At 38.8% G+C, this 25,354-nt stretch overlaps 1 protein-coding gene across 2 annotated transcripts in view; it reads left to right on the top strand.

Annotated features, from left to right (window-relative positions):
* The window catches only part of Tnks2 (tankyrase 2), a 70,148-nt gene that overhangs the window by 30,568 nt on the left and 14,226 nt on the right, over positions 1-25,354 (top strand). The window contains exons 12-21 of one of the 2 annotated variants that reach the window (XM_090346274.1): positions 1,558-1,729; positions 5,314-5,393; positions 6,241-6,386; positions 8,615-8,780; positions 10,159-10,378; positions 13,089-13,198; positions 13,723-13,911; positions 15,910-16,162; positions 17,512-17,594; positions 20,675-20,795. In XM_090346274.1, coding sequence (XP_090202400.1) covers positions 1,558-1,729; positions 5,314-5,393; positions 6,241-6,386; positions 8,615-8,780; positions 10,159-10,378; positions 13,089-13,198; positions 13,723-13,911; positions 15,910-16,162; positions 17,512-17,594; positions 20,675-20,795 — 1,540 coding nt within the window. The remainder of the gene's footprint in view (positions 1-1,557; positions 1,730-5,313; positions 5,394-6,240; positions 6,387-8,614; positions 8,781-10,158; positions 10,379-13,088; positions 13,199-13,722; positions 13,912-15,909; positions 16,163-17,511; positions 17,595-20,674; positions 20,796-25,354) is intronic. The other variant, XM_090346272.1, reaches the window with a different exon arrangement.

Below are 25,354 nucleotides of genomic sequence, written 5' to 3'. Positions count from 1 at the left end.
GGCACTGGTGGCTCATGCCTGTAACCCTCGCTACTCAGGAGGCTAACATCTGAAGATCACAGTTTAAAGCCAGCTCCTGCACTAAAGTCTGTGATACTCTCATCTCCAGTTAGCTACCAGGAAAGTAGCACTGTGGCTCAAGTGGTAGAGTGATAGCCTTGAGCTGAAGAGCTCAGGGACAACGCTCAGGCCCAGAGTTCAAGCCCCACAACCGGCAAAAAAAAAAAAATAATAACATTTTGTCACTAACATTTTATTATCTTGTTTTATTACATATCCATCGATATCTTGTTTTTTCTATATAGCAAGGTAAATTGCAATTATTGATTTATCACTAGATACTTCCAAATGCACATCAGTAAGAACTTAACATGTTCTTTGGTTCTGTTTAGATACATACGTATTTATATTTTGTACCTTGAAAAGGTATAAATCTTAAATGAATTCTGACAAATGTATACATCTGTGTAGCCAAAACTGTTGAGGTGAAGAAAATGGGCTTGTTATTATTGTTCAGTGGTCAGAGCTCAGAAGATCCCCCTACCCACCAATAAAGATAATATTAACACCCCATCCCAGATAATCTTCACCTCTTGACAAAATAGCCATTTTTACTTTCTGACATAAATTAGATTTTCCTGTTGAGGCCATGTTAAACATGGAATCATATACTCTTATGTAATGATTTTTCCACTCAACATAAATCAGAAATTCATTCACATATCAACAATTGTTCCATTAAATTGCTGAGAAGTATTCCACTGTGTGGATGTTCTCTTACATTTATACAGATTATACTTTACATGATAATGAGATAGACAGTAAATAAAAATTTTTAGGGTAGGGGCTGTGCCTTAATGGTGTAGCAAATTTGCTTAGCTTGAACTCCTGGGTTTGATCCATAGAACCACAAAAAACAGGAAAAAGACATGGGCATTTTAATGCTAATTAATATCTAGTTTTGCTCCTAGCTGTTGTTAATCTCCACATCTCCCGGAGAGCATGTAAAATTCATTGACTTAGCATCTATTACTTGATGTCTCAAAATTTTTCAGTCAAAATTGGAGTTTTCCAGCCTGATGCTGCTGGTGGCTTATAGCTGTAATCCTAGCTCCTCAAGGAGCTGAAATCTGGAGATCTCAGAGATCTGTATGGTTCAGAGTCAGCCCAGGCTGGAAATCCTGAAGACTCGTATCTCCAAATAATCACTTAAAAACTGGAAGTGGAGCTGTGGCTCAGAGTGGTGGAGCTGTGGCTCAAAGTGGTAGAGCAGGGCACTAGCCTTGAATGAAAGTTCGAGGACACTTCCTAAGCCCTGAGCCCAAGACACACAACCAACCAAAAACAAAAATGGTAAGAGATTGAAACGCATTGGTACTAAACCTACAATAATGTTAGCAGATGTTTTTGTTTTATTTGGTTTGGGACACTTAAGCAGAACTACAGATAGGAGTATCTAAAAGGAATTTTCCTTCAAGTTGCTTGTGTTGTAACACTGGTAGTATCCAGTTTAAAACTGCACTACAGACTAACTTCAACTTTTTCTGCATTGTTAAGGTTAATGCATTGGATAATCTTGGTCAGACGTCCCTGCACAGAGCTGCACATTGCGGACATCTACAAACTTGTCGTCTACTCCTGAGCTATGGATGTGATCCTAACATTATATCCCTTCAGGGCTTTACTGCCTTGCAGATGGGAAATGAAAATGTGCAGCAACTCCTTCAAGGTATTAAGTGCTTATATCATCATCCTTTTATATATGTACTGTGTTGTAAGATTGGATAAGGAAAAGAAAATTTTTTTTCTTACTCTAATCACTTCATTATACTTAATACTCAAAAGTCATTAATTCATATGATTTTGTTCAAGTAGCATTTTAATCCAGTTTCTCTAAATAGATGGCTCTCAGTTTTCTATAAAAGAAGTTCCTTTCCTCTCTCCTTCCCTCCCCCTCTTTCTTCCTTCCTTTCTTTCTCTCTCTCTCTCCCTTCCTTCCTTCCTTCCCTCCTTCCTTTCTTCCTTCCTTCCTTCCTTCCTTCCTTTCTTTCTTTCTTTCTTTCTTTCCTTTTCTTTGCCAGTTGTGGGATATGAACTCAGCATGAGCTTTTTTTGCTCAAGGCTAGAACTCTATCACTTGAGCCAAGCAGCGCCACTTGTGGCCTTTTCTATTTATGTGGTACTGGGGAATCGAACTCTGAACCCTAAGTTCAAGCCCAACAACTGACAAAGGTATGTAAGTTTTTTAATATAGCGGTCCTAGTAATATAACTACTAGGTATGCTTCATTCCTTTTAGATCCTACATATTTTAGGCATGTGAAGCTACTAAAACATTTTATTGAGTGTTGTATTCACTATTTTAAAATACTTAAACATCTACACACTTAACATAGATTGAACACAGATCTCAAAATTCAAATAATAGGGGCCAGGAGTTTGGCCTAATGGTAGAATGCTTGCCTAGCATGCACAAAGACCCAATTTTGATTCCTCGGTGCCACATGAACAGAAAAAGCCAGAAATGGTGCTGTGGCTCAAGTGGTAGAGCTCTAGCCTTGAGAAAGCCCAAGGACAGTGCTCAAGCCCTGAGTTCAAGCCAGGACTGACAAAAAGAAAAAGAAAAGGAAACTCAGGAGGGAAGAGCATGGCCTGGTGGTAGAGTGCTTGCCTAGCATGCATGAAGCCCTGGGTTCAGTTCCTCTATACCACATACACAGAAAAAGCCAAAAGTGATGCTATAGCTCAAGAGGTAGAACTCTAGCCTTGAGGAAAGCCCAAGGACAGTCTTAAGCTCTGAGTCCAAACCCTGGGACTGGCCAAAAAAAAAAAAAAAGAAAGAGAAGAAAACTCAGATAATCAAGCCTTTACTTTCTCATTTTAACAATCATTCTTGATGATCTTATGCCTGTTTTCTGAGAACCGCAATTCGCAATGCCCTGCTTTAACTAGATGAAGGCAGATAGGTATAGCCTCCTAGGATGTGCCAAAACTGATTTAACTACAAATCTATTTTCAGGTTTACTTTTACTTTCCCAAATACTACATTTGATTAGAGATTAAGAGTACTTATCCTGCTCAGATCCCCAATGATAGAATTTATAGTCTTGACAGTTTTATGTTAAATTGTATTATATAGCTTTACTTACCTTTCCAACTCATTTCTTAGAATAATTTAGAATTTTAAAGGTATATAATATCTTCTAGAAATAGGTACTATTTTCATTCCCACTAACACTAATGTTGTGTTTTCCTTGTCAGCACTAGATATTATAATCCTTAATATTTTCCTTAGATTAACATGCATTAGTCAAAACAAAAAACAACAATAAAAAAACTTTTTAGTCCAAATTAGAAATATGGTCTGTGTAGCTCCCCGTTTCTTCTTTTTCTTTCCTTTTTTTTTTTTTTTGTGGGTGGGGTCATGGGACTTGAACTCTGGGTCTGGGTGCTGTCCCTGAGCTCTTCAGCTCAAGGCTACCACCCTGCCCCTAAAGCCGTGGCCCCACTTCCCATTTTCTAGTGGTTAATTGGAAATAACCACTGGGCTTAAAGGCTCACGCCTATAGTCTTAGATACTCAGGAGACTGAGATCTGAGGATCACAGTTTAAAGCTAGCCTGGGCACTAAAGTCTATGAGACTCTTATCTCCAATTAATCACTAGAAAACCAGAAGTGGTGTTGTGGCTTAAGGGGTAGGTGGGTAGCCTTGAGCTGAAGAGCTCAAGACAGTGACCACGCCCAGAGTTCAAGCCCCATGACCAACCAAAAAATTTTAAAAAAGTATGTGATGGGGGAAGAGTCTCATGTTCTTTAGTACTCGGGCTGGCTTTGAATAGCCATCCTCAGATCTCAGCCTCCTGAGTAGCTAAGATTACAGGCATGAGCCACTGTACCTGGCCATTTCCTCTTTTTCTGTTGCTGGGTAAAATCACCCATTATAGTACATTCTAGGCAAACACTCTACCACTAGGTCAAACTCCCAGCCCCATTACCTAATATCTTTTAAGTGAGTTTTCAATTTTAGTTTCTGGTTTTGAAGTGATACCCTAGGAAATATTTCTAAAATACAGAAGTATTTACCTAACTATTCTCTTAAGTTTTGCTTAGTTTTTGTTTTTGTTCTGTGCCTATACTAGGCTTTGAACTCAGTACCTTGCACTACTGTTAGGCTTTTTCCACTTACAGAATGTACTCTACCACTTGAACCATGCCTCCAGTTCAAACTCTTTTTTTTCTTGGGGGGAGGGTCAGTTGTAGGGCTTGAACTGGGCCCAGGCCCTGGCTCTGAGTTCTTTTGCTCAAGGCTAGTGCTCTACTCCTTGAGCCACTGCGCCACTTCTGGCAGTTAATTGGATATAAGAGTTTCATGAGGGCCAGGAGTTTGGCCTAGTGGTTAAAGTGCTTGCCTAGCATGCATGAAGACCCCGGTTCAATTCCTCGGCACCACATACATAGAAAAAAGCTGGAAGTGGTGCTGAGGCTCAAGTGGTAGAGCTCTAGCCTTGAGAAAGTCCAAGGACAGTGCTCAGACCCTGAGCTCAAGCCCAGGACTGGTTAAAAAAAAAAAAAAAAAAGTTTCATGAACTTTTTGTGTGGGGGCTAGCTTTGATCCACGATCCTCAGATCTCAGCCTCCTGAGTAGCTAGGATTACTGGCATGAACCACCTGCGCCTAGCTTCCAGTTCCAACTCTATAGAACTGTTAAAATAATAATAATAATAAATAATAATAATAATGGCTGGGATCATGGCCTAATGGTAGAGCGCTTGCCTAGCATGTACAAAGACCCTGGTTTGATTTCTCTGTACCACATACATAAAAAGGCTGGAAGTGGTGCTGTGTGGCTCAAGTGGTAGAGCGCTACCCTTGAAAAAAGCCCAAGGACAGTATTCAGGCCCTGAGTTCAAGGCCCAGGACTGGCAAAAAAAAAGGAAAGAAAAAAAAAATTGAAGCTCAGGAAATGAAAGTGATTTATTCAAGTTCAGTAACTAGTTAATGTCAAAATTATTCTCCTAATTTAATACTTTTTGCCAGCATTTCATGGCTTGATTATAGGGCATACCAACCTCAGTCATCTATTTTATTTTCTTTTGTATCACTCAGCTCACATTTTGTAACTACACTTATATTTATATGCAGTATGTTTCAGAAAATTGTTAGGAACTTTAATAATTTTCCTTACTACTTTGAGATTTCCTATATAATCTAGTAAACTGTACTCTTTAGAAGGATACCTCCCTTGAAGCTTGGTCCTATTTTCTAAATAGAAGTTAATTATAACTTTTCTTCTCTTTCTCTCTCTTTTTTTTAGAGGGTATCCCATTAGGTAATTCAGAGGCAGACCGACAATTGCTGGAAGCTGCAAAGGCTGGAGATGTGGAAACTGTAAAAGTAAGATAAGATTGAATGTTTCTGTTAGCCTTGGAGTTTGTTTTGTTGTTTTTGTTTTTGTTTTTTCTTGCCAGTCCTGGGGCTTGAGCTCAGTGCCTGAGCACTGTCCTTGGGCCTTCTCACCAACACCACTTCTGGCATTTTCTATGTATGTGGTACTTCGGAATCGAACCTGTGTCTTTGTGTATGCTTGGCAAGCTCTCTTCACTAGGCCATACCCCCAGCTCAACCTTGGAGTTTTTCTTTTGACATTGTTTAATGAATTTGTACTGTTATAATGAAGGTGTGCCTTGCTTTAAAAAGCCAAGAAATACCTACTTTTGAAAATAGGGAACACTGAGTATTGAAAGAAAGATTTGTTTCCGACTTCAATAAATATCACATTCACAAGTTTAAACAAATTTTATGTAATACCAGGTAGTTTTTACTGAGGGGTGTGGCTCACGTCATAGAATGCTAGCTTAAACTGAAGAGCTCAGGGACAGCATCCAGGCCCAGAGTTCAAGTCCCACAACCAACAAAAACCAAATTACTTAGGCCTGGAACCAGTGGCTCTTGCCTATAATCCTACCTAGGAAAGTACCTGAGATTTGTATCTCCAATTTATACCACCGAAAAGTCAAAAGTAGAAGTGTAGCTAAGGTGATAGAGTTCTGGCCTTGAGCAAAAAAAAAATCTAAAGGGTAGCATTCAGGCCCTGAGTTTAAGCCGTAATACTAGCACAAAAAAAAAGAAAAATAAATGGTTTTGAGAAAACTAATGATAAAAAATAAGTCAGACATTTGAAATTTCTGCTATATGAGTTGAAGCAAGTAAGATTTTTATAGCATTGTGTTCAATCCTTCAGAAACTGTGTACTATTCAAAGTGTCAACTGCAGAGACATTGAAGGACGTCAGTCTACCCCACTCCACTTTGCAGCTGGGTATAACAGGGTGTCTGTGGTAGAATATCTGCTGCAGCACGGAGCTGATGTGCATGCTAAAGATAAAGGGTAAGCATCAAAACTACCGCATGTCCCTTGCCTTATGAGGAAAATATTTTTGGATAGTTGCCAACTTTTTTCTTTAGGATAGTCTGTTTAAATAACAGTTTAAATGTAGGGGCCCGGGAGTTTGGCCTAGCGGTTAAAGTGCTTGCCTAGCATGCACAAAGACCCGGGTTCGATTCCTCGGTATCCCACATACACAACCAAGCCGGAAGTGACAGAGAGGAGACTGCAACAAGCGACAGAGAACGAAAGCAAGCAAGCGGAGCCCAACCGAGTGGTGGCCGGAGCGAGCGGGGCCGGAGCGTGCGGGAGCGAGCCGAGCCAGAGCCAGCGAGGCCGGAGCGAGCGGGGCCAGAGCGAGAAGGGGCCGGAGCGAGCGGGGCCGGAGCGAGCGGGGCCAGGAGCGTGAGGGAGCGAGCCTGACCGGAGCGAGCGGGGCCAGAAAGAGAGAGAGAAGGGGGCAAAAAAAAAAAAAACAGTTTAAATGTAGTGTCTCTTTCAGGATGTTATATGGATTAGCATTTATATGAAGGCTCTAATACCTTAAAATTTTATAAAATTATTAAATTTTATAATGGCCATTATAATAGCCAAGGTGATGACATTATTAGGTGTTGTGTTGCTGTCTTGTTTCGAGGGAGGGGAGCATCATGGACTTAAACTAAGTGCCAAGGTACTATCCTTAGCCTTTTGTTCAAGGCTAGCATTCTGCCACTTGAACCACAGCTCCACTTTCAGTTTTCTGGTGGTTAATTGAAGATGAGAGTCTCACAGACTTTAGGTTTACAGGAATAAGCCACTAGCACCCAGAGTGGTATTGATCTTTAATGTAGTAAATGTTTATATTGTTCATTGAAGATGTTGAAATTTACCTTGAAATCATTTTTACTAAAAAAATAATACAATTCTAACTGAGATGTCAATGGTTCACGCCTATAATCCTAGCTATCTAGAGGCTGAGATTTGATTCCAAGCCAGCCCAGACAGCAAAGTCATTGAGACTCTTATCTCTAATTAACCACCCAAAAGCCAGAGGTGAAATAGAAACAAGAAAGAAAAAAAAAAAAACAGAAATGTAGCTGTGGCTCATGTCATAGACTGCTCACCTTGAATGAAAAAGCTAAGGGACATTATTAAGGTACTGAGTTCAGACCCCAGTACAAGCACACTCAAGTAAATTTTTATATACAAACACACATAATGCTATTGAGTTACCTGAATGTTTGCCACATTTTTTGCATTTAAAAAAAAATTTTAAGTCTGGGAGTGGCCTGGAGGTAGAGTGTTCGCCTAGCATACATGGAAGTCCTGGGTTCAATTCCTCAATATCACATAGAAGAAGCTGGAAGTGGTGCTGTAGTTTAAATGGTAGAGCACTAGCCTTGAGAAAGCTCATATCCAAGCCCTGAGTTCCCAAGCCACAGAACTGGCAAAAGAAAAAAAAAATTTTTTAAGGCAGGAGTTTAGCTTAATGGTAGTGTTTGCCTGGCATGCACAAAGACCTAAGTTTGATTCCTCAGTACCACATATATAGAAAAAATTGGAAATGGCTATGGCTCAAGTGGTAGAGATCTAGACTTGATAAAGCCCAAGGACAATGTTCAGGCCCTGAGTTCAAGCCCCAGGACTGGCAAAAGGAAAAAAAAAAAAATTTTAAGCTCTCATCCCCAAAAATTATACTTCTGCTTTCTGTAGATTTAGGGTTTTTTTTTTTTTTCTTTTGTTTGTTTGTGTTTTTGCCAGTCCTGGGCCTTGACCTCAGGGCTTGAGCATTGTCCTTGGGCTTTCTCAAGGCTAGAACTCTACCACTTGAGCCACAGCACCACTTCTGGCTTTTTTTTCTATGTATGTGGTACAGAGAAATTGAACCCAGGTCTTTGTGCGCACTAGGCAAACACTCTACCACTAGGCCAAACTCCCAGCCCGTTTGTTTTTTGCTTATGGAGCCTGAACTCTGGGCCTAGGCACTGTCCCTGAGCCACAGCACCACTTCTAGTTAGTTGGAATAAGAATCTCATGGACGTACCTACCCAGACTGGCTTTGAACCACCATCCTCAAATCTCAGCCTTCTGAGTAGCTAGGATTGTAGGCATGAGCCACCAGCACCCAGAAGATTTAGGTTCTTTAAAGTAAAATGATTAGTTCAAGAAATGTCTTTCATCATTATGTATAATTACTGAAATTAAATCATATCTTTCCCTGGTTTTACTTATTTACCTTTTCATTTCAGAGGCCTTGTACCGTTGCACAATGCATGCTCTTATGGGCATTATGAAGTTGCAGAGCTTCTTGTTAAGCATGGAGCAGTAGTTAATGTAGCTGATTTATGGAAATTTACACCTTTACATGAAGCTGCAGCCAAAGGAAAATATGAAATTTGCAAACTCCTGCTCCAGGTATTTTTCAAGTACTTCTAAGGACAGTGTGAATTATTTAGCATATGTTAACTATTTTTATAGAAATTCTAGTATGAAATTATACTAATAAGAGAGTGCAGTAAGTTACATAATTAAATGAGCTTATCAGATTCAATGAGTAGATTTGAGAGAAAATGTCAAGAACATTTTTACTTTAATTGACAAACTCAACATTTGTAGGTTTGTTTTCCTGTATAGCTTAGTAATTTAACTTTAAAATGCTTTGAAGTATATAGTTTACAAACCCAATTTATTTAACATTGATAAAATTGATGACACTAGCCAGGTGAAGTGGCTCGTGCCTGTAATTCTAGCTACTCAGGAGGCTGAGATCTGAGGGTCACAGTTCAAAGCCAGCCAGGGCACAAAAGACTGTGAGGCTCTTTCCAATTAATTAGTAGAAAGCTGGAAATGGGGCTGTGGCTCCAGGGGTAGGGTGATAGACTTGAGCTGAAGAGCTTAAGGATAGCACCCAAGCCCTGAATTCAAGCCCCATGACCCACCAAAAAAATAAAAAATTGATGGCATTATTGTGGTATAGCTATTAACAGATATTTCACAGCAAAAACATTAGAAGATAGATTGACACTTCGTGAAAGGCAAAAATAAAACCATGATCTACAAAATAATGATTCAGTTAATACTAGACTGCAAACATTTTTATTGTAGATTGCTGAAAGTGTCTTTGATATCTAGGTACAAAAATACTTTGCAGGGCCAGGAGTGTGTCCTAGTGGTAGAGGGCTTGCCTAGCATGCATGAAGCCCTGGGTTCGATGCCTCAGTACTATATACACAGAAAAAGCCAAAAATGGTACTGTGACTCAACTAGTAGAGCACTAGCCTTGGGAAAGCTGAAGGACAGTGCCCAGGCCCTGAGTTCAAGCCTCAGGACTGGCAAAATAAAAAATACTTTGCATTGTATTACAGTTACCTGTGATATTCTGTACATTAACAGACTGTATAGGCTTATAGCTCAGAAGTAGTAGGCTATTTCATGTAGCTTATGTATGAATAGAAAGCTCTACTATTTACATTAGTCTAAGTGGTATTGGCTATGATGTTTGCACAATGATGAAATCACATAGGAACACAATTTTTTTAGAATCTCTCCCTGCCATTAACTAAAGCATGACTATACATCAATTAATTTTCAAAGAAATACTTCTTTTTAATGTAGTCTCAAATTTTTCTTTAATGCCTTATTAAAACCCTGCAATACATTTTTACAGTAATAACAGTTGTTTTAACTTAAGGTATAAAATGCTTTTTGTTGGCTTGATTGCATTGACTATTCTCATTTATGAAAGGTTCACCTAAAACCCTTCCTTCTCCCTTTTTATTTTTCACATCTCTAGCATGGTGCAGATCCTACAAAGAAAAATAGGGATGGGAATACTCCTTTGGATCTTGTTAAAGATGGAGATACGGATATCCAAGACCTACTTAGGGGAGATGCAGCCTTGCTAGACGCTGCCAAGAAAGGTTGTTTAGCCAGAGTGAAGAAGTTGTCTTCACCTGATAATGTAAATTGCCGTGATACCCAAGGCCGACATTCTACCCCTTTACATTTAGCAGGTATGTGAATGAAGTTTCACAGATTTTGATTGGTAGAGTAAAATATTGTCTATAATTAAACTTCGAAGTTTCCAAACAGGCCTCTTCTAATGTCAAATACTCTAATGTTTCTTCCCAGGGTAGCACTATTTCAAGCTGTTAATTAAGTTCCAGTTAAAGTACTTGTATGTTAAATTCAGTGAGAACAATTGAAACACAGGCTCTTCCAGACAGCATATGCTTTGGGATCTTTTTCTTTTTGTCAGTCGTTGGGAAACTCGGGGCCTGGGCAACAGTTTACTGGTAGTTAATTCAAGACAGGAATCACAGATTTTCCTGCCTGTGCTGGCTTTAAACCATAGTCCTCAGATCTCAGCTTCCTGAATAGTTACGATTACAGGCATGAGCCACCAGCTCCCAGCCATTGGGATCTTTTATTAAGAATCCTGTATTGAGTGATCTTTGCTGAGATGAAAAATAAGTTTGTTTCAGCTAGCCTTCCTCATGGGAAACTGAAGCTTCACTCTTGTGGTGATTGCTGCTAAATACAAACCACAAAATAACCTTTTAAATCTGGAAGAGGTTTTATAAACCTTTGCCAGAATCAACATTCAGCTGGCTTAAACAACAGAAATTTGTTTTCTCTTAGGTCTTACCAGGCACTGATGAGATTAGATTAGTCGCTACCTTAATGGCTTCATTTTCACTTCTCTCTTTAAAGGCTCCATCTCCAAATACCCTCACATCTAAGTCACTTGAGTTGAGGAACCTATAACCTGTGTTCTAACTTTTATTCATGAAATTGTTGTTCATTGTGCTGTTGGTTTTAGTTTAGGTATACAGTAATGTGGTTTTGGTATAATGTTATCAGCTGCATTGCAGATACTAGAGAATAAGTTAAGAAAATCGTAGAGCTAGAGCTAATACCTATGGAGAGTTCCATAATGACACAGTTAACTAAACCTTGTTGAAAACAAAAGCAAAAGTTAAGTAATCCAGATATTTCTTCTGTTTTGTATACCATAAGAAATGAAAATCTTGTCAGTCTATTTAATGTAGCTTAGTAGAACATTTAGCAGTAATATTTAAATTAATGTTGAGTGTACAAGATACTTCTCTCAACATATTTCTGAAATATTAAATGCTATACTTGAGACCTAGAAAGAATTCCATTTAAAGTTCCAAGTGATAGCTGTTTTTATGTTGTCAGAGTGAAGTTGAAAGTTTGCTTTTTCTATCTTAAGACTATATGTCAAATAAAACATACTTTACTGATAGAAAGGCATTTGGGAGATTATGTGTGCTTCCAAACTACAAAGCTTTGGGCCTGGACTGGCCTAGCTGTAGAGGGCTTGCATGAATCCCTGGGTTCAATTACTTGGTATCATATACACAGAAAAAGCCAAAAGTGGTGCTGTGGCTCAAGTGGTAGAGCACCAGCCTTGAGGAAAGCCCAAGGACAGTGCTCAGGCCCTGCGTCCAAGCCCAGGACTAGCCAAAAAAAAAAAAAAACTTTGCTTCATGGTTTTAATAGTTTGAGCATTGAGTAGATTCCTTCATTAGACTAGACTAGCAGAGATAGGAACAATTAAGTTCTCTCCAGCAAAGACCATGGGCATATATATGACCTTCTGAGAATGAGTACTCTGATTCACCCTGGTGTTCTGCCTCCCATGTTGCAGCTATAGTCCTAACTTGGTTTTTATGTGTTTAGATGCCTGTGACTTGAAATTCTTGAAAAAATAAACCTAAGTTAAGAAGTTGTTATATAAAAAGTTACCATGAAAGCAGGGGGCTTTGATAGGAAGGTACAGCTTTGGGAGTCTCTAAAACCAATGAATATTACCACCAACCAAAAAATTCCAGCATTTTTAGACCAATATCAGTCTCTCTTCTGCTTTCTAAAGTTTGTTTTGTTTTGAGGATGGAGGGTTAGCAGTACTGGGCTTTGATCTCAGGACCTTACAAACGTTCTACTACTACTTGAGGTAGGCACCTGGCAACAGTTTTGGATATTCCCCAGGGCCAGCCTCAGATATGGACTTAAACTATAATGCTGTCTGCTTCCCAGTCTCTGCTGGGATTTTAGGTGTGAGCCAGCACACTTGACCTCAGAAGCTAAGTTTTAATAGATGTAAGAATTTCAGATTCCAGGGCCGGGAGTTTGGCCTAGTGGTTAAAGTGCTTGCCTAGCATGCATGAAGACCCGGGTTCGATTCCTCGGTACCACATATAGAAAAAAGCCGGAAGTGGTGCTGAGGCTCAAGTGGTAGAGCTCTAGCCTTGAGAAAGTCCAAGGACAGTGCTCAGGCCCTGAGCTCAAGCCCAGGACTGGCAAAAAAAAAAAAAAAAGAATTTCAGATTCCAGGTGCCAGTGGCTCGCGCCTGTTATCCTTTCTACTCAGGAGGCTGAGGATCTCAGTTCAGAGCCAGCCTGGTGATGAAAGTCCATGAGACTCTTATCTCCAGTTAACCACTAGAAAACTGAAAGTGGCATTGTGGCTTAAGTGGTAGCGCACTAGCTTTGAGCTAAAGAGTTCAGGGAGAATGCCCAGGACCAGAATTCAAGCCTCACAACCAACAACACACCAAAAAAAAAAATCAGATTTACATTAATTTTTTTGTTTTTAGTATCTATGCCTTATAAATATATATATATATATATGGCTTATATACAACATGTATATGACTATATTTACAACTGAAAGTGATGTGTATTTTTCTTTTTAAGCTGGTTACAATAATTTAGAAGTTGCAGAGTATTTGTTACAGCATGGAGCTGATGTTAATGCTCAAGACAAAGGAGGGCTTATTCCTTTACATAATGCGGCATCTTATGGGGTAAGTTCTATGAAACCTTTTAAAATCTATTTTTCCAACTGAAAGTCAGTATTGGAGTGCATATGGAATTTAGTTTGACTTTTTCATTTTACAGAGAAGTAAAAGTTAAATTACATATTGTTTTACCTCTTAAAATACTTATAAGCTTGCTGTGTTGCTGTTATTATCTTGCTTAACACTTCCCTCTTACTTTTAGAAAGATACAATCAATTGTGTTTATTTGTTGGTGCCCAGGAAATCCATAGGGTTTTGGAGGAATTTATAGGGATACAGGTACCTGCTTTCTGACTATGAACAACCCTGAGTATCATAGTCAGTGTTGACCAATATCAGTGGTATAGTTTGAATAATTGAGGAAGGCTGCTAGTTTATGAATTGGTAATTTTTAAGCAGCTACCCAGAAATTAGTGTCATATTCAGAGTTAAATTTGAAAATGTGGAGGTAGGTACAGACCTCATTTCTTCTTAAGAACTAAAGTACAATAATATATGTCAGACCATAACAGTAGTATTTTCTTTTACAGCATGTAGACGTAGCAGCTTTACTAATAAAGTACAATGCCTGTGTCAATGCCACGGACAAATGGGCTTTCACACCTTTGCATGAAGCAGCCCAAAAGGGACGAACACAGCTTTGTGCTTTATTGTTGGCCCACGGAGCTGATCCTACTCTTAAAAATCAGGAAGGACAAACACCTTTAGATTTAGTTTCAGTAAGTGATGGGCTCTTTGAAAAATCGTAATGCTTTCCTCACCTTTTAAAATTCACTTGATAGATATACATATATATATAATGTCTTTATAGTGAATGTAGCAAAATCTGGTTTTCTATGAACTTAAATCTTGAAATACTTTGGTATTAAAATTTAAATAATAGAATTATTGATCAGTAATTTTGAACTAAGTACTATGGAAGTATTAACTGCTTAGGCAATAGTAACAAGCCCCTCAAGAATGCTGTAATATAGTACAATATTATATAGACCATCAGTCTTAGGAATACCCACACAGCATACTAGTAGAGACTTCCTGTTCTTCTCACACAACTTCTTTCTGCATAATTTTTCCTTTTCCCACTGGAATTTAAATAGGATTGTCAACCATAGCTTCCACCTCTGCTTTGACCTCTGTGGCACAAGTATAATTTCTCTTGCCAGAGCAGTAAAGTAAAAGAACAAGAAAGCCTTTGAGATGGGAAGGAAAGAGTCTCTTCTACAGATTGTTTTCTACTGAGATTCCACTGTTCGACGCCACATTGAGAAGCCAATTTAGTTCAACTGCATCTGTAGTTTAAATAGATTTTCCTCAGCAGGCCGACAAATCGTAATTATAGCTTGATTCCTTCAGTTCTTTCCGTTCTAAGCTTAATTAAGTAGCAGAGAGACAAAACGCCCCAAGAGTTCATGCATGAGTTTTAAAATCAAAATTTCTCCTAGAATTCTAGCTCTATCACTTGCAGTTGTAGATTCTACCAGGTTTTCTAACTGATTAGGTTTAGATATGTTATCTGTAAGGAAGAAAACATATCTACTCAATATGAGCATTAAATTAGTTAATGCTTAAAGTCCTTGGTATGGCATCTGATACATAAAAAGCACACAGTAACTGATAGTATTGTTAAAGATTGTGTTGTGTAGGGTATAAACTGGAAACATTGATTTGCTTCTTGCTGGATGTTTTTACGTAGTATCTTAACCAAACATTGTGAAAGAATGGTTTGTGTTTTTAATGAAACAAGTTAATGTATCAGTAAGTTTGGGAAAGTTTTCCATTCTAGCAGATTTGACAGATTATTATGTTTATTGCCAAAATTTTTTGTTTTCAATTTTGAGAAATAAATGCATCACTATTTTCTATGAAATACAAACATTAACTAGTGTATGCATAAATGTTGAACTGCTTGCTTTAGAGAGTAACTATAATAGGGTGAAATACCTTTTAGCCAGGTGGGCACAGTGGCTCACACCTGTAATCCTAGCTACTCAGATCCTAGCTAGCTGAGATCTGAGGATCACTGTTCAAAACCTGCCCAGGCACTAAAGAATGTGAGACTCTTATCTCCAATTAATTACTAGAAAATGGGAAGTGGGCAAGCGCTGTGGCTCATGCCTGTAATATATGAGGCTGAGATCTAAAGATCAAGGTTCAAAGCCAGCCGGGCACAAAAGCACCTGAGACTCTTATCTTCAGTTAACCTCCAGAAAATGGGCAGTGGGGCTTGACTCAATGGTAGGGTGGTAGCCTTGAACTGAAGAGCTCAGATATAGTACCCAGGCCAAGTTCAAGCCCCATGACCCACCAAAAAAAAGAAAAGAAAATGGGAAATGGGGCTGTGGCTCAAGGCTACCACCCTACCACTTGAGACACAGCCCAGGGTTCAAGCCCCCTGACCCACGCACACACAAAAAAAACCAAACTGACCTTTTAAATTTGATTTTTCTTTAATTTGTTCATGTTTTGTCACATTGACAAGATTTATTTTGTTATTTGTGGCCTAGAATTGATGTTTTGAATTATATTTTAATAACAGTTTAGCTAAGCTTCAACTTGTTCACTTCACCTTGAAAATAAGTGTTTATCAGTATTATATGATAGCAGTCTTAACGCACATCTACTGAGTTTTGTCATGTTTTTAACTGTATCCTACTGGATATTATAGAATTTTAAATTTTGCTTATAACCGATTTTGTCTCTATTTGAATATACCCTAGGCTGATGATGTCAGTGCCCTCTTGACAGCAGCCATGCCTCCTTCTGCTCTGCCTTCATGCTATAAGCCTCAAGTGCTCAGTGGGGTAAGAAGCCCTGGAGCCACTGCAGATTCTCTGTCTTCTGGTCCGTCCAGCCCATCAAGCCTTTCTGCAGCAAGCAGTCTGGACAACTTGTCTGGGAGTTTTTCTGAACTATCTTCAGTAGTTGGTTCAAGTGGACCAGAGGGTGCTTCTAGTTTAGAGAGAAAGGAGGGTAAGATGTTCTGTAATACTGACTGCTGGTTTTTGGTTTTGTTTCAGGGGGTGGGTCCTGGGGCTTGAACTCAGGGCCTGTACACTGTCTCTGAGCTTTTTTGCTCAGGGTTTCCACTCCACAAACAGCTTTTTGGTGGTTAATTGAAAAAAGTCTCACAAACTTTCTTGCCTAGGCTGACTTCAAACCATGATGTTCAACTTAACAGTAACTTTAAATGGCATTGTAACCTCATAATTGTCATTTAGAATGGTAGAAAGTCATTTTTTAACCGTAACTTAACTATTAACGTAATCTAAATTATAGATTTCTGTTGTTTCTTTTTTTACATTATTAATAGAATTCCTTATGAAATTTTGTCCTTCCAAGTTGAAAGTTGATCTTACTTTGCTTAACTAATTTTTAGATATAAACCTTTTACCTGTCAAAATTCCTCTTACCTTATCCAAAGATATTTGTCTCAACCCCCTTACCTTGAAATAGCTTCAGACTCCTGTATGCTAGCATTACAAGTATGTATTAACATGCCCACATTATGGATTTTGTTTTGAAAAAGAGACTACATTTTGAAAGATAAATCATTGATCTTTTTTTTTTTTTTGCCAGTCCTGGGCTTGAGCTCAGGGCCTGAGCACTGTCCTTGGACTTTCTCAAGGCTAGAGCTCTACCACTTGAGCCTCAGCACCACTTCCGGCTTTTTTCTATGTATGTGGTACCGAGGAATCGAACCCGGGTCTTCATGCATGCTAGGCAAGCACTTTAACCACTAGGCCAAACTCCCGGCCCTAAATCATTGATCTTAAAGATAAGGTTTAGAAAAAAAATTAAGACAAGCCAGAGTGGTGTCTCACACCACACCTCTAATCCTAGCTACTCAGGAGGCTGAGATCTGAGGATCCGAGTTCAAAGCCAACTCTGGCACTAAAGGCCATGAGACTCTTATCTCCAGTTAACCACTAGAAAACCAAAAGTGGACTGTGGCTCCAGGGGTGGGGTAAGTCAATAGCCTTGAGCTGAAGAGCTCGTGGACAGCTCTCATGCCCAGAGTTCAAGCCCAATAACCGACAAAAAAAAAAAAAAGAAAGAAAAATTAAGACAAAAAATGAGAAACTTTTAACCTGAGAATGCTCCAGTGGTTAAATATATCCATGAACATGGAAATGTTCCAAGTCTTGCTTTTTCTGACTTGAGTTAATATTCTTCCTAACTGGCTACTAGTATTTTGCTTCATCTTTATTTTCTTCACATATGTGGGGACATTACAGAACTGTATTATTACAATGCTGATATGTATCATTCTGAGGTAAAAGTTTGTTTTGTTTTGTTTTTTTTTTTTTTGAATTTCCCAGTTCCAGGAGTAGATTTTAGCATAACTCAATTTGTAAGGAATCTTGGACTTGAGCACCTAATGGACATATTCGAGAGAGAACAGGTAGGTAGATGAATTATATTGTTTAGTATTTTATGGGAAATCCTGGAAAATTTGAGACATACTTGAACCCTCTTGACCTTTGTAATCTGTGAAGGAGAGTGTTTTTGATGGGGTTTTGTTTGATAGGGGTTGGAGATTGAATTTGCACTCTACTATGAAGCTACTCTCATTTCTTTGAGAACTTTTTTTTTTGTTTTTTGTTTGGGTTTTTTGGGGGTTTTTTTTGCCAGGCTTGGGCTTGGGCTCAGGGCCTGAGCACTGTCATTGGACTTTCTCAAGGCTAAAGCTCTACCACTTGAGCCTCAGCACCACTTCCAGCATTTTTCTATGTATGTGGTACCGAGGAATTGAACCCGGGTCTTCGTGCATGCTAGGCAAGCACTCAACCACTAGTCCAAACTCCCGGCCCCAAGAACGTTTTTAATTAGTCAGTCTCCAGATTTGGCTTGATCTTAGAATTTATATTAAATGTATAGTAGTATGACAACTTTTTTGGATGGCAGAATTATGATACTCAGTACTTGACATGAGTTATCCTTGAACTGTTAGTTGATACCCATTCTAAATCTGACACTACTAGCTTGCTCCTGTGGAGAGGAATATGCCACTTGGACTTTTCTGTGTATTCCCATATTAAAACGGTTCTGTCAGAATAAATTGAATATTTTTGCTGTTGTTACCATTTAGAAAATGTAGCTACTATAGACTAGTGCCTGAAGAAACTTTCAGTCAGGCCAGGCGTTTGGCCTAGTGATAGAGTGCTTGCCTAGCATCACGTAGACCCAGGTTCGATTCCTCGGTACCACGTACATAGAAAAAAGCCAAAAGTGGTGCTGAGGCTCAAGTGGTAGAGTTCTAGCCTTGAGAAAGTCAAAGGACAGTGCTCAGGCCCTGAGCTCAAGCCCAGGACTGGCAAAAAAAAAAAAAGAAAAAGAAAAGCTTTCAGTCTAGTTATAGAGCTAAAATAAGACTGATCAAAGAGTTAATGTTTGTCATAGAGTTTAGAAACTGGAAGAAGAAAAAGATGACTGTGAACTGAACTGTCAAGGGATAGTTTCATAGAAAGTTTATAAATTTTAGGGCCAGGAGTTTGGCCTAGTGGTAGAGTGCACATACATAGAAAAAAACCGAAAATGGTGCTGAGGCTCAAGTGGTAGAGTTCTAGCCTTGAGAAAAATCCAAGGACAGTGCTCAGGCCCTGAACTCAAGCCCAGGACTGGCCAAAAAAAAAAAAAAAAAAGAAAAGAAAGAAAGAAAGAGAATTTATAAATTTTAAATAAATAAAGCAAGCATGGTAGTACATGCCTGTGCATACATGTGCATACAGGCTGTCACTGTCAGGACCTACCTGAAAAATAACTGAAAATATGAGCTGGGTGCTGATGGCTCTTGCCTGTAATACCATCTACTCAGGAGGCTGAGATCTGAAAATGGCGGTTCAAAGCCAGCCTGGACATGGAAGTCCATAGGACTCTTATCTCCAGTTAAACACCAAAAAAAAAACAGAAGTGGCCAAGTAGTAGAATGGTAGCCTTGAGCAGAAGAGCTCAAGGACAGCTCCCATGCCCAGACTAACAAAAAAAAAAACAGAAAACAGAAAAGTGCTGGAGATGTGGCTTTAGTGGTGAAGTACATTCCTAGAAAGTAGAGATCTAAGTTCAAATCCTTTACCATAAAAAAGAGAGTGGTCATTAGTGACTGAATTGCTTCCATTTTATGAAGTGATAATACATTTCAGATTTTAAAAAGTTAATTTGAATAGTATTGTGGAAGTATCATTTAGCATGCTGTCCAGACTTTGGAGGAACTATAGAAAAATTGCGTAACTATGGTTAGTTGTAGAATGAGAATAGAAAAGTACAGTGTAAAAAATAAAATGTTTTTACCTATGATGAATTTAAAAGTATACCTATGGCTATAAATATTGATAGTTCGTGCTTGTAATCCCTACTGCTCAGGGGGTAAGACCTGAGAATTGTAGCTCAAAGCCAACCTGAGTAGAAAACACCATTTATATAACTCAACTTCTATTTTACTCCCAAGTTTTTGTTGGTTGGTTGGTTGATTAGTGCTGGTACTAGGGTTTGAACTCTATCTACTTTGTACTTTCACCTTTTCTCTCATGGCTGACACTTGTACCATGCCTTCTCATAAGCTTTTTGCTATTTACTTGGATATAAGAGACTTTTTTTTCCATATATTTTTTTATTGTAATTAATAGAAGGGTTACATGATATTTGCCAGATAGATGGTGCATTAATTCCCATACATTGGTACCCTTTCACATGTCTTGGTCCCCATTTCCCTCCCCCTCACCCCCACCCCTCATCTTGTTTTCCCCCATGCCCTATCCAATTTCAGATAACAAATATAAATATATCTGATAGGTCAGATAACAAAGTGAGATAGTGTAACAATATGAGATAACCAAGGGACAGTGAAAGTGATGAGAGATAACATAATACCTTAAGAACAACAATCATGGGGCCGGGAGTTTGGCCTAGTGGTAAAGTGCTTGCCTAGCATGCATGAAGACCCGGGTTCGATTCCTCGGTACCACATACATAGATAAAAGCCAGAAGTGGTGCTGAGGCTCAAGTGGTAGAGCTCTAGCCTTGAGAAAGTCCAAGGACAATGCTCAGGCCCTGAGCTCAAGCCCAGGACTGGCAAAAAAAAAAAGAACAACAATCATTCATTATATGGCTTATGTTTACATCATATTTTAAATGACAAGTTTAACAAACAAGTGGTCAATGAGGGAATCTCTAATTACAATCTCTGAGACTTAGTATCTAGAACTATAAGAGACTTTTCTTTATCTGCCTGGGCCAGCTTTGAACCTTGATCCCCAGATCTCCTCCTGATGTGAGCCACTGATGCCTAGCTGCTAAGCCAACTTACATTTTTTGCAAATTCAGTTTAGTAGATGATTTATTTTAATGTTTTTAAATTATTCAAGCAAATATAGTAAATATATGAATGTTTTATGTTAGAAGATGTCTTATATATAACAATACCCAATATATGAATGTCTACCAAATTAATAAGAATTTTAATTTTTTATTTATTTATTTTATAAGATCACCTTGGATGTGTTAGTGGAGATGGGACACAAGGAACTGAAAGAAATTGGAATCAATGCTTATGGACATAGACACAAACTAATTAAAGGAGTAGAAAGACTTATTTCTGGACAACAAGGTATTTTGTTTTAATTGCTTGTTATCAGTTTAGCAGTTTATATAATGACATCACTTAGTGTACTAAATAATAACATGAAAATCTGTATATCTGTTTAATAGGAAAAGCAGTAACTAAAATTCAGGACACTTGTGATAAAGAATCTGCTAGTAGTTATATGTATGAGCTACCAGTGTTACTTGTGTAAAATTTCTACCCAATACAGAAATTTGAAAATTGTCCAAATTACTGAAAATTGTGATGATTTCTGAAGTTATTCTATCTCTCAATTTGGGTGATTCTAAAAGATCTAGAATTTAGTTATCTCATTTTTTTTACTTAATAACAGGTAGGCATTAAGGGTATCACATAAAATAATGAAGTAAGTCTCATAAAAAATGCTCAGCTTGGGGCCAGGAGTTTAGCCTAGTGGTAGAGTACTTGCCTAGCATGCACGAAGACCCAGGTTCGATTCTTCGGTACCACATACATACATAGAAAAAGCCTGAAATGGTGCTGATGCTCAAGTGGTAGAGCTCTAGCCTTGAGAAAGTCCAAGAACAGTTCTCAGGCCCTGAACTCAAGCCCAGGACTGGCAAAAAAAAAAAAAAATGCTAAGCTTGGAATTAAAAGAATTATGTGGCAACCAAGGAAATTAAAGAATACAAAGTTGGATAATATTTTTGTTTTTTAATAGTATTTAGGGCTTAAGAGAAGCACACATTTTATTCACTTAACAGACGTTAAAATTTCTTGTGTATCAGGTCTAGGTAAAAAAATAGTGAATAAAATGTTTTAAGTCTTAAACCACATTTTAACTTTATTGTTAAACTGAAAGAGTGATTTACCCTGAAGTGTCTATACTTGAAACAGCTGGGATTAAAGAGAAACCTTTCTTAGCAAAGATGGAATTTTCAGGGACTAGTGTATGCTAGACAGGATGGGGTCCACTTGTTAAGGCAAAAAATAGCACTTGTAAAAATTTAGGTGATTCAAGCTAAGAAATGTTTAAAGGAATGTTTTAAACTAATGTCATTGAATACAGTTGCTTAAAAGTAAATAGAGCTGGATGCTGGTAGCATCCAGACCTGTACTCTTAGCCACTCAGGAGGCTGAGATCTGAGAATTGCAGTTCAAAGCCAGCCCAGACACAAAAGTCTATGTGATTCATATTAACCACCCAGAGAAGTAGAGGTCTAGCACACTCACGTGATAAAGCACTAGACTTAAGCAAAAAAAAAAGCTTAGGAACAGCAGCCAGGCCCTAAATTTATGCCCCAGGACCAACAACAACAAAAAAAACATAAATGGATTTTACATGCCAAGTATGAACTAGGACAAAATACTTAAAATATGAGAAATCTTAGTTATTTAGTATAAAAGTAAAATAACTACCTTTTTTTTTTTTAATGAAGAAATTGGGCTGGGAGTGTAGCTTAGTGGTAGATTGCTTCCCTAGCATGCATGAAGCCCTGAGTTCGATTCCTCAGTGTCATGTACACAGAAAATGCCAGAAGTGGTGTTGTGGCTCAAGTGATAAAGAGCTAGCCTTAAGCAAAAGAAGCTCAGGGACAGTGCCCAGGCCCTGAGTTCAAGATCCAGGACTGGCAAAAAAAAAAAAAAAATGAGGAAATAGAACCTCTGTTGTAGACTGTCCTTGTGGCTATTCAAATAACAACTCGGGGCCGGGAGTTTGGCCTAGTGGTAGAGTGCTTGCCTAGCATGCACAAAGACCCAGGTTCGATTCCTCGGTACCACATAACATAGAAAAAAAGCTGGAAGTGGTGCTGAGGCTCAAGTGGCAGAGCTCTAACCTTGAGAAAGTCCAAGGACAGTGCTCAGGCCCTGAGCTCAAGCCCATGACTGGCAAAAAAAAATAAAATAAAATAAAATAAAATAACAACTCATCTGATAGTGGCTGTGAGTGAATAGTGGGATAACAATGGTCTTTTAGGAAGGAGCTCAATAAAAAGAAAAGCAGGCAATGTATATATAAAATGAACAAATCCAAGTTATAATTGTATTGAAAGACTCAGGAAACAATGACAGAAATAGATATATTACCTCCAGATGGCAGAGATGTACTCCCTCTGGTCCTGTAGTTACCCTGCTACATCCAGCTATACAACTGAGTAGAAACATCTACTCCATGATGTTGACACAATGGCCATTTCTAACATAATACTTCTGGGTCACTTTCCTGCATGAAGTTACCACCTTCCTAGTTTTCATTTAAAGCCAGAATTACTTATAAAATAGAACCAGTAGATGCCTGTAGTAGTCTTCTAATATTCTTTTTTTTTTTTTTTTTTTACCAGTTGTGGGCTTAATTTCAGGGCCTGACCACTGTCCTTGGACTTTCCTCAAGGCTAGAGCTCTACCACTTGAGCCTCAGCACCATTTCTGGCTTTTTTTCTATGTATGTGGTACCGAGGAATCAAATCTGGGTCTTCGTGCATGCTAGGCAAGCACTCTACCACTAAGCCAAACTCCCGGCCCCATCTTCTAATATTCTTAACTTACCAGCCTTACTTGTCATTCAGTGCATCAAGTCATTAGATTCATAGTGCTTACTGGTCTTCCAATACTGATGAATATCTTGGCTAGGGTGCTTATGGCTTAGGCAAACACTTGCCCTAGTCTTTATTCTGCATAATAGTTTGCATATAGTCTTCATGGTTGCTTATCTTCAATCTTCCTCAGAGACTGGCTTCTTGATAATCGTCGGTTTTTGGACTACAGCTCAGAACTGGAGTAGTCTGGCCGGGAATTTGGTCTAGTGGTAGAATGTTTGCCTAGCATGCATGAAGATCCAGGTTCGATTCCATGGAATCAAAAAGCCAGAAGTGGTGCTGTGCTCAAGTGACAGAGCACTAGGAAAAAGCCCAAGGACAGTGCTCAGGCCCTGAGTTCAATCCCCAGGACTGGCAAAAAAAAAAAGGAAGGAAGGAAGGAAGGAACTGAAATTCCTTCCTCTTAATCTCCATGTCGAAGCCCTGAGGTAAAAGATTGCCCAACCTGGAAAAAAACAAAAATAAAACAACAACAACAACAACAGCAGAGGTTTGGAAGTTAAAATAGAGTAAAAATTAAAATAGAGCTGTATTACAAAGATGCCAGAGAAATCAGAAGATTGTTAGAAATTTCATTTTTTTTCTCCTGGGGCTTGAACTCAGGGTCTGGGCACTGTCCTTGGACACTTTGCTCAAGGCTAGTGCCACAGTGCCACTTCTGGCATCTTCTATGTATATGGTACTGAGGAATCAAACCCAGGGCTGTTTGCATGCTAGGTGAGCACTCTACCACTAAGCCATACTCTCAGCCCTGAAATTTCATTTTTAAGGATTTTTTTTTTTTTTTTTGCCATGAACTCAGGGCCTGAGCACTGTCCTTTGACTTTCTCATGGCTAGAGCTCTACCACTTGAGCCACAGCACCACTTCTACTTCTTTTTTCTATGTATGTGGTACCAAGAAATTGAACCCGGGTCCTCCTGCATGCTAGGCAAGCACTCTATCACTAGGCTAAACTCCAGGCCCTCATTTTTGAGGATTTTATAAGACTAAAGGTAACAAAAAAAATAGGATTATCTTGACCACTGATGTTTAGAAAGGGATAAGTTCATCGCTGCAGTAAGGAATCTATTACTCTATTAGTAACAGAAGGAAACTTGATGGACTTCAATGTGGATTTAAAATTACCTGAGACTATATGCTTTTATCATATTTCTGTCTCATATTTTACAGAAAATAAATAGGATAATTGAATGTTACACTAAAGAAAATAACTGGAAGCCGGGCATGGAGGCTCATGCCTGTAATCCTAGCTACTCAGGAGGCTGAGATCTGAGGATCAAGGTTCAAAGCCAGCCCAGACACAAAAGAACCTGAGACTCTTATCTCCAATTAACCTCTAGAAAAAGGGAAATGGGGCTTGGCTCAAGGTTAGGCCAGTAGCCTTGAGCTGAAGAGCTGAGGGACAGCACCCAGGCCAAGTTCAAGCTCCATGACCCACCAAAAAATAAATTAATTAATTAATAATAATAATAATAATAATAATAATAATTTGAAGAAGAAAATATGCAACTCAGTAAGAATAGCAGAGAGGGGTCTAGAGTTTGGCCTAGTGGTAGAGTGCTTGCCTAGTATGCAAAAGACCCAGGTTCAATTCCTCGGTACCACATACATAGAAAAAAAAAGCCAGAAGTGGTGCTGTGGCTCAAGTGGTAGAGCGCTAGACTTGAGAAAGCCCAAGGACAGTGCTCAGACACTGAGCTCAAGCCCCAGAACTAGCAAAAAAAAAAAGAATAGCAGATAAGCTAGGTGCCGGTGGTTCACACCAGCAATCCTAGCTACTCAGTTGGCTGAGATCTGAGGATTGCAATTCAAAAGCAGCCCTGGCAGGAAAGTCTATAAGACTTATCACCAATTAACCATCAGAAAATCATAAGTGGAGCTGTAGCTCAAAGTGGTAGAGCACTAGACTTGAGCAAAAGAGCTTAAGAACAGACCAGCTGAGGCACCTAAGCCCTGAGTTAAGCCCCACAACTTACAAAAAAATAATCATGAGGGCTGGAAGCAT

This window comes from Megascapheus bottae, chromosome 15 (genome assembly GCF_031878675.1).
Source record: "Megascapheus bottae isolate mThoBot1 chromosome 15, mThoBot2.hap1, whole genome shotgun sequence".
Taxonomy (NCBI): domain Eukaryota; kingdom Metazoa; phylum Chordata; class Mammalia; order Rodentia; family Geomyidae; genus Megascapheus; species Megascapheus bottae.
This window is presented reverse-complemented; position numbering and strand designations above follow the sequence as displayed.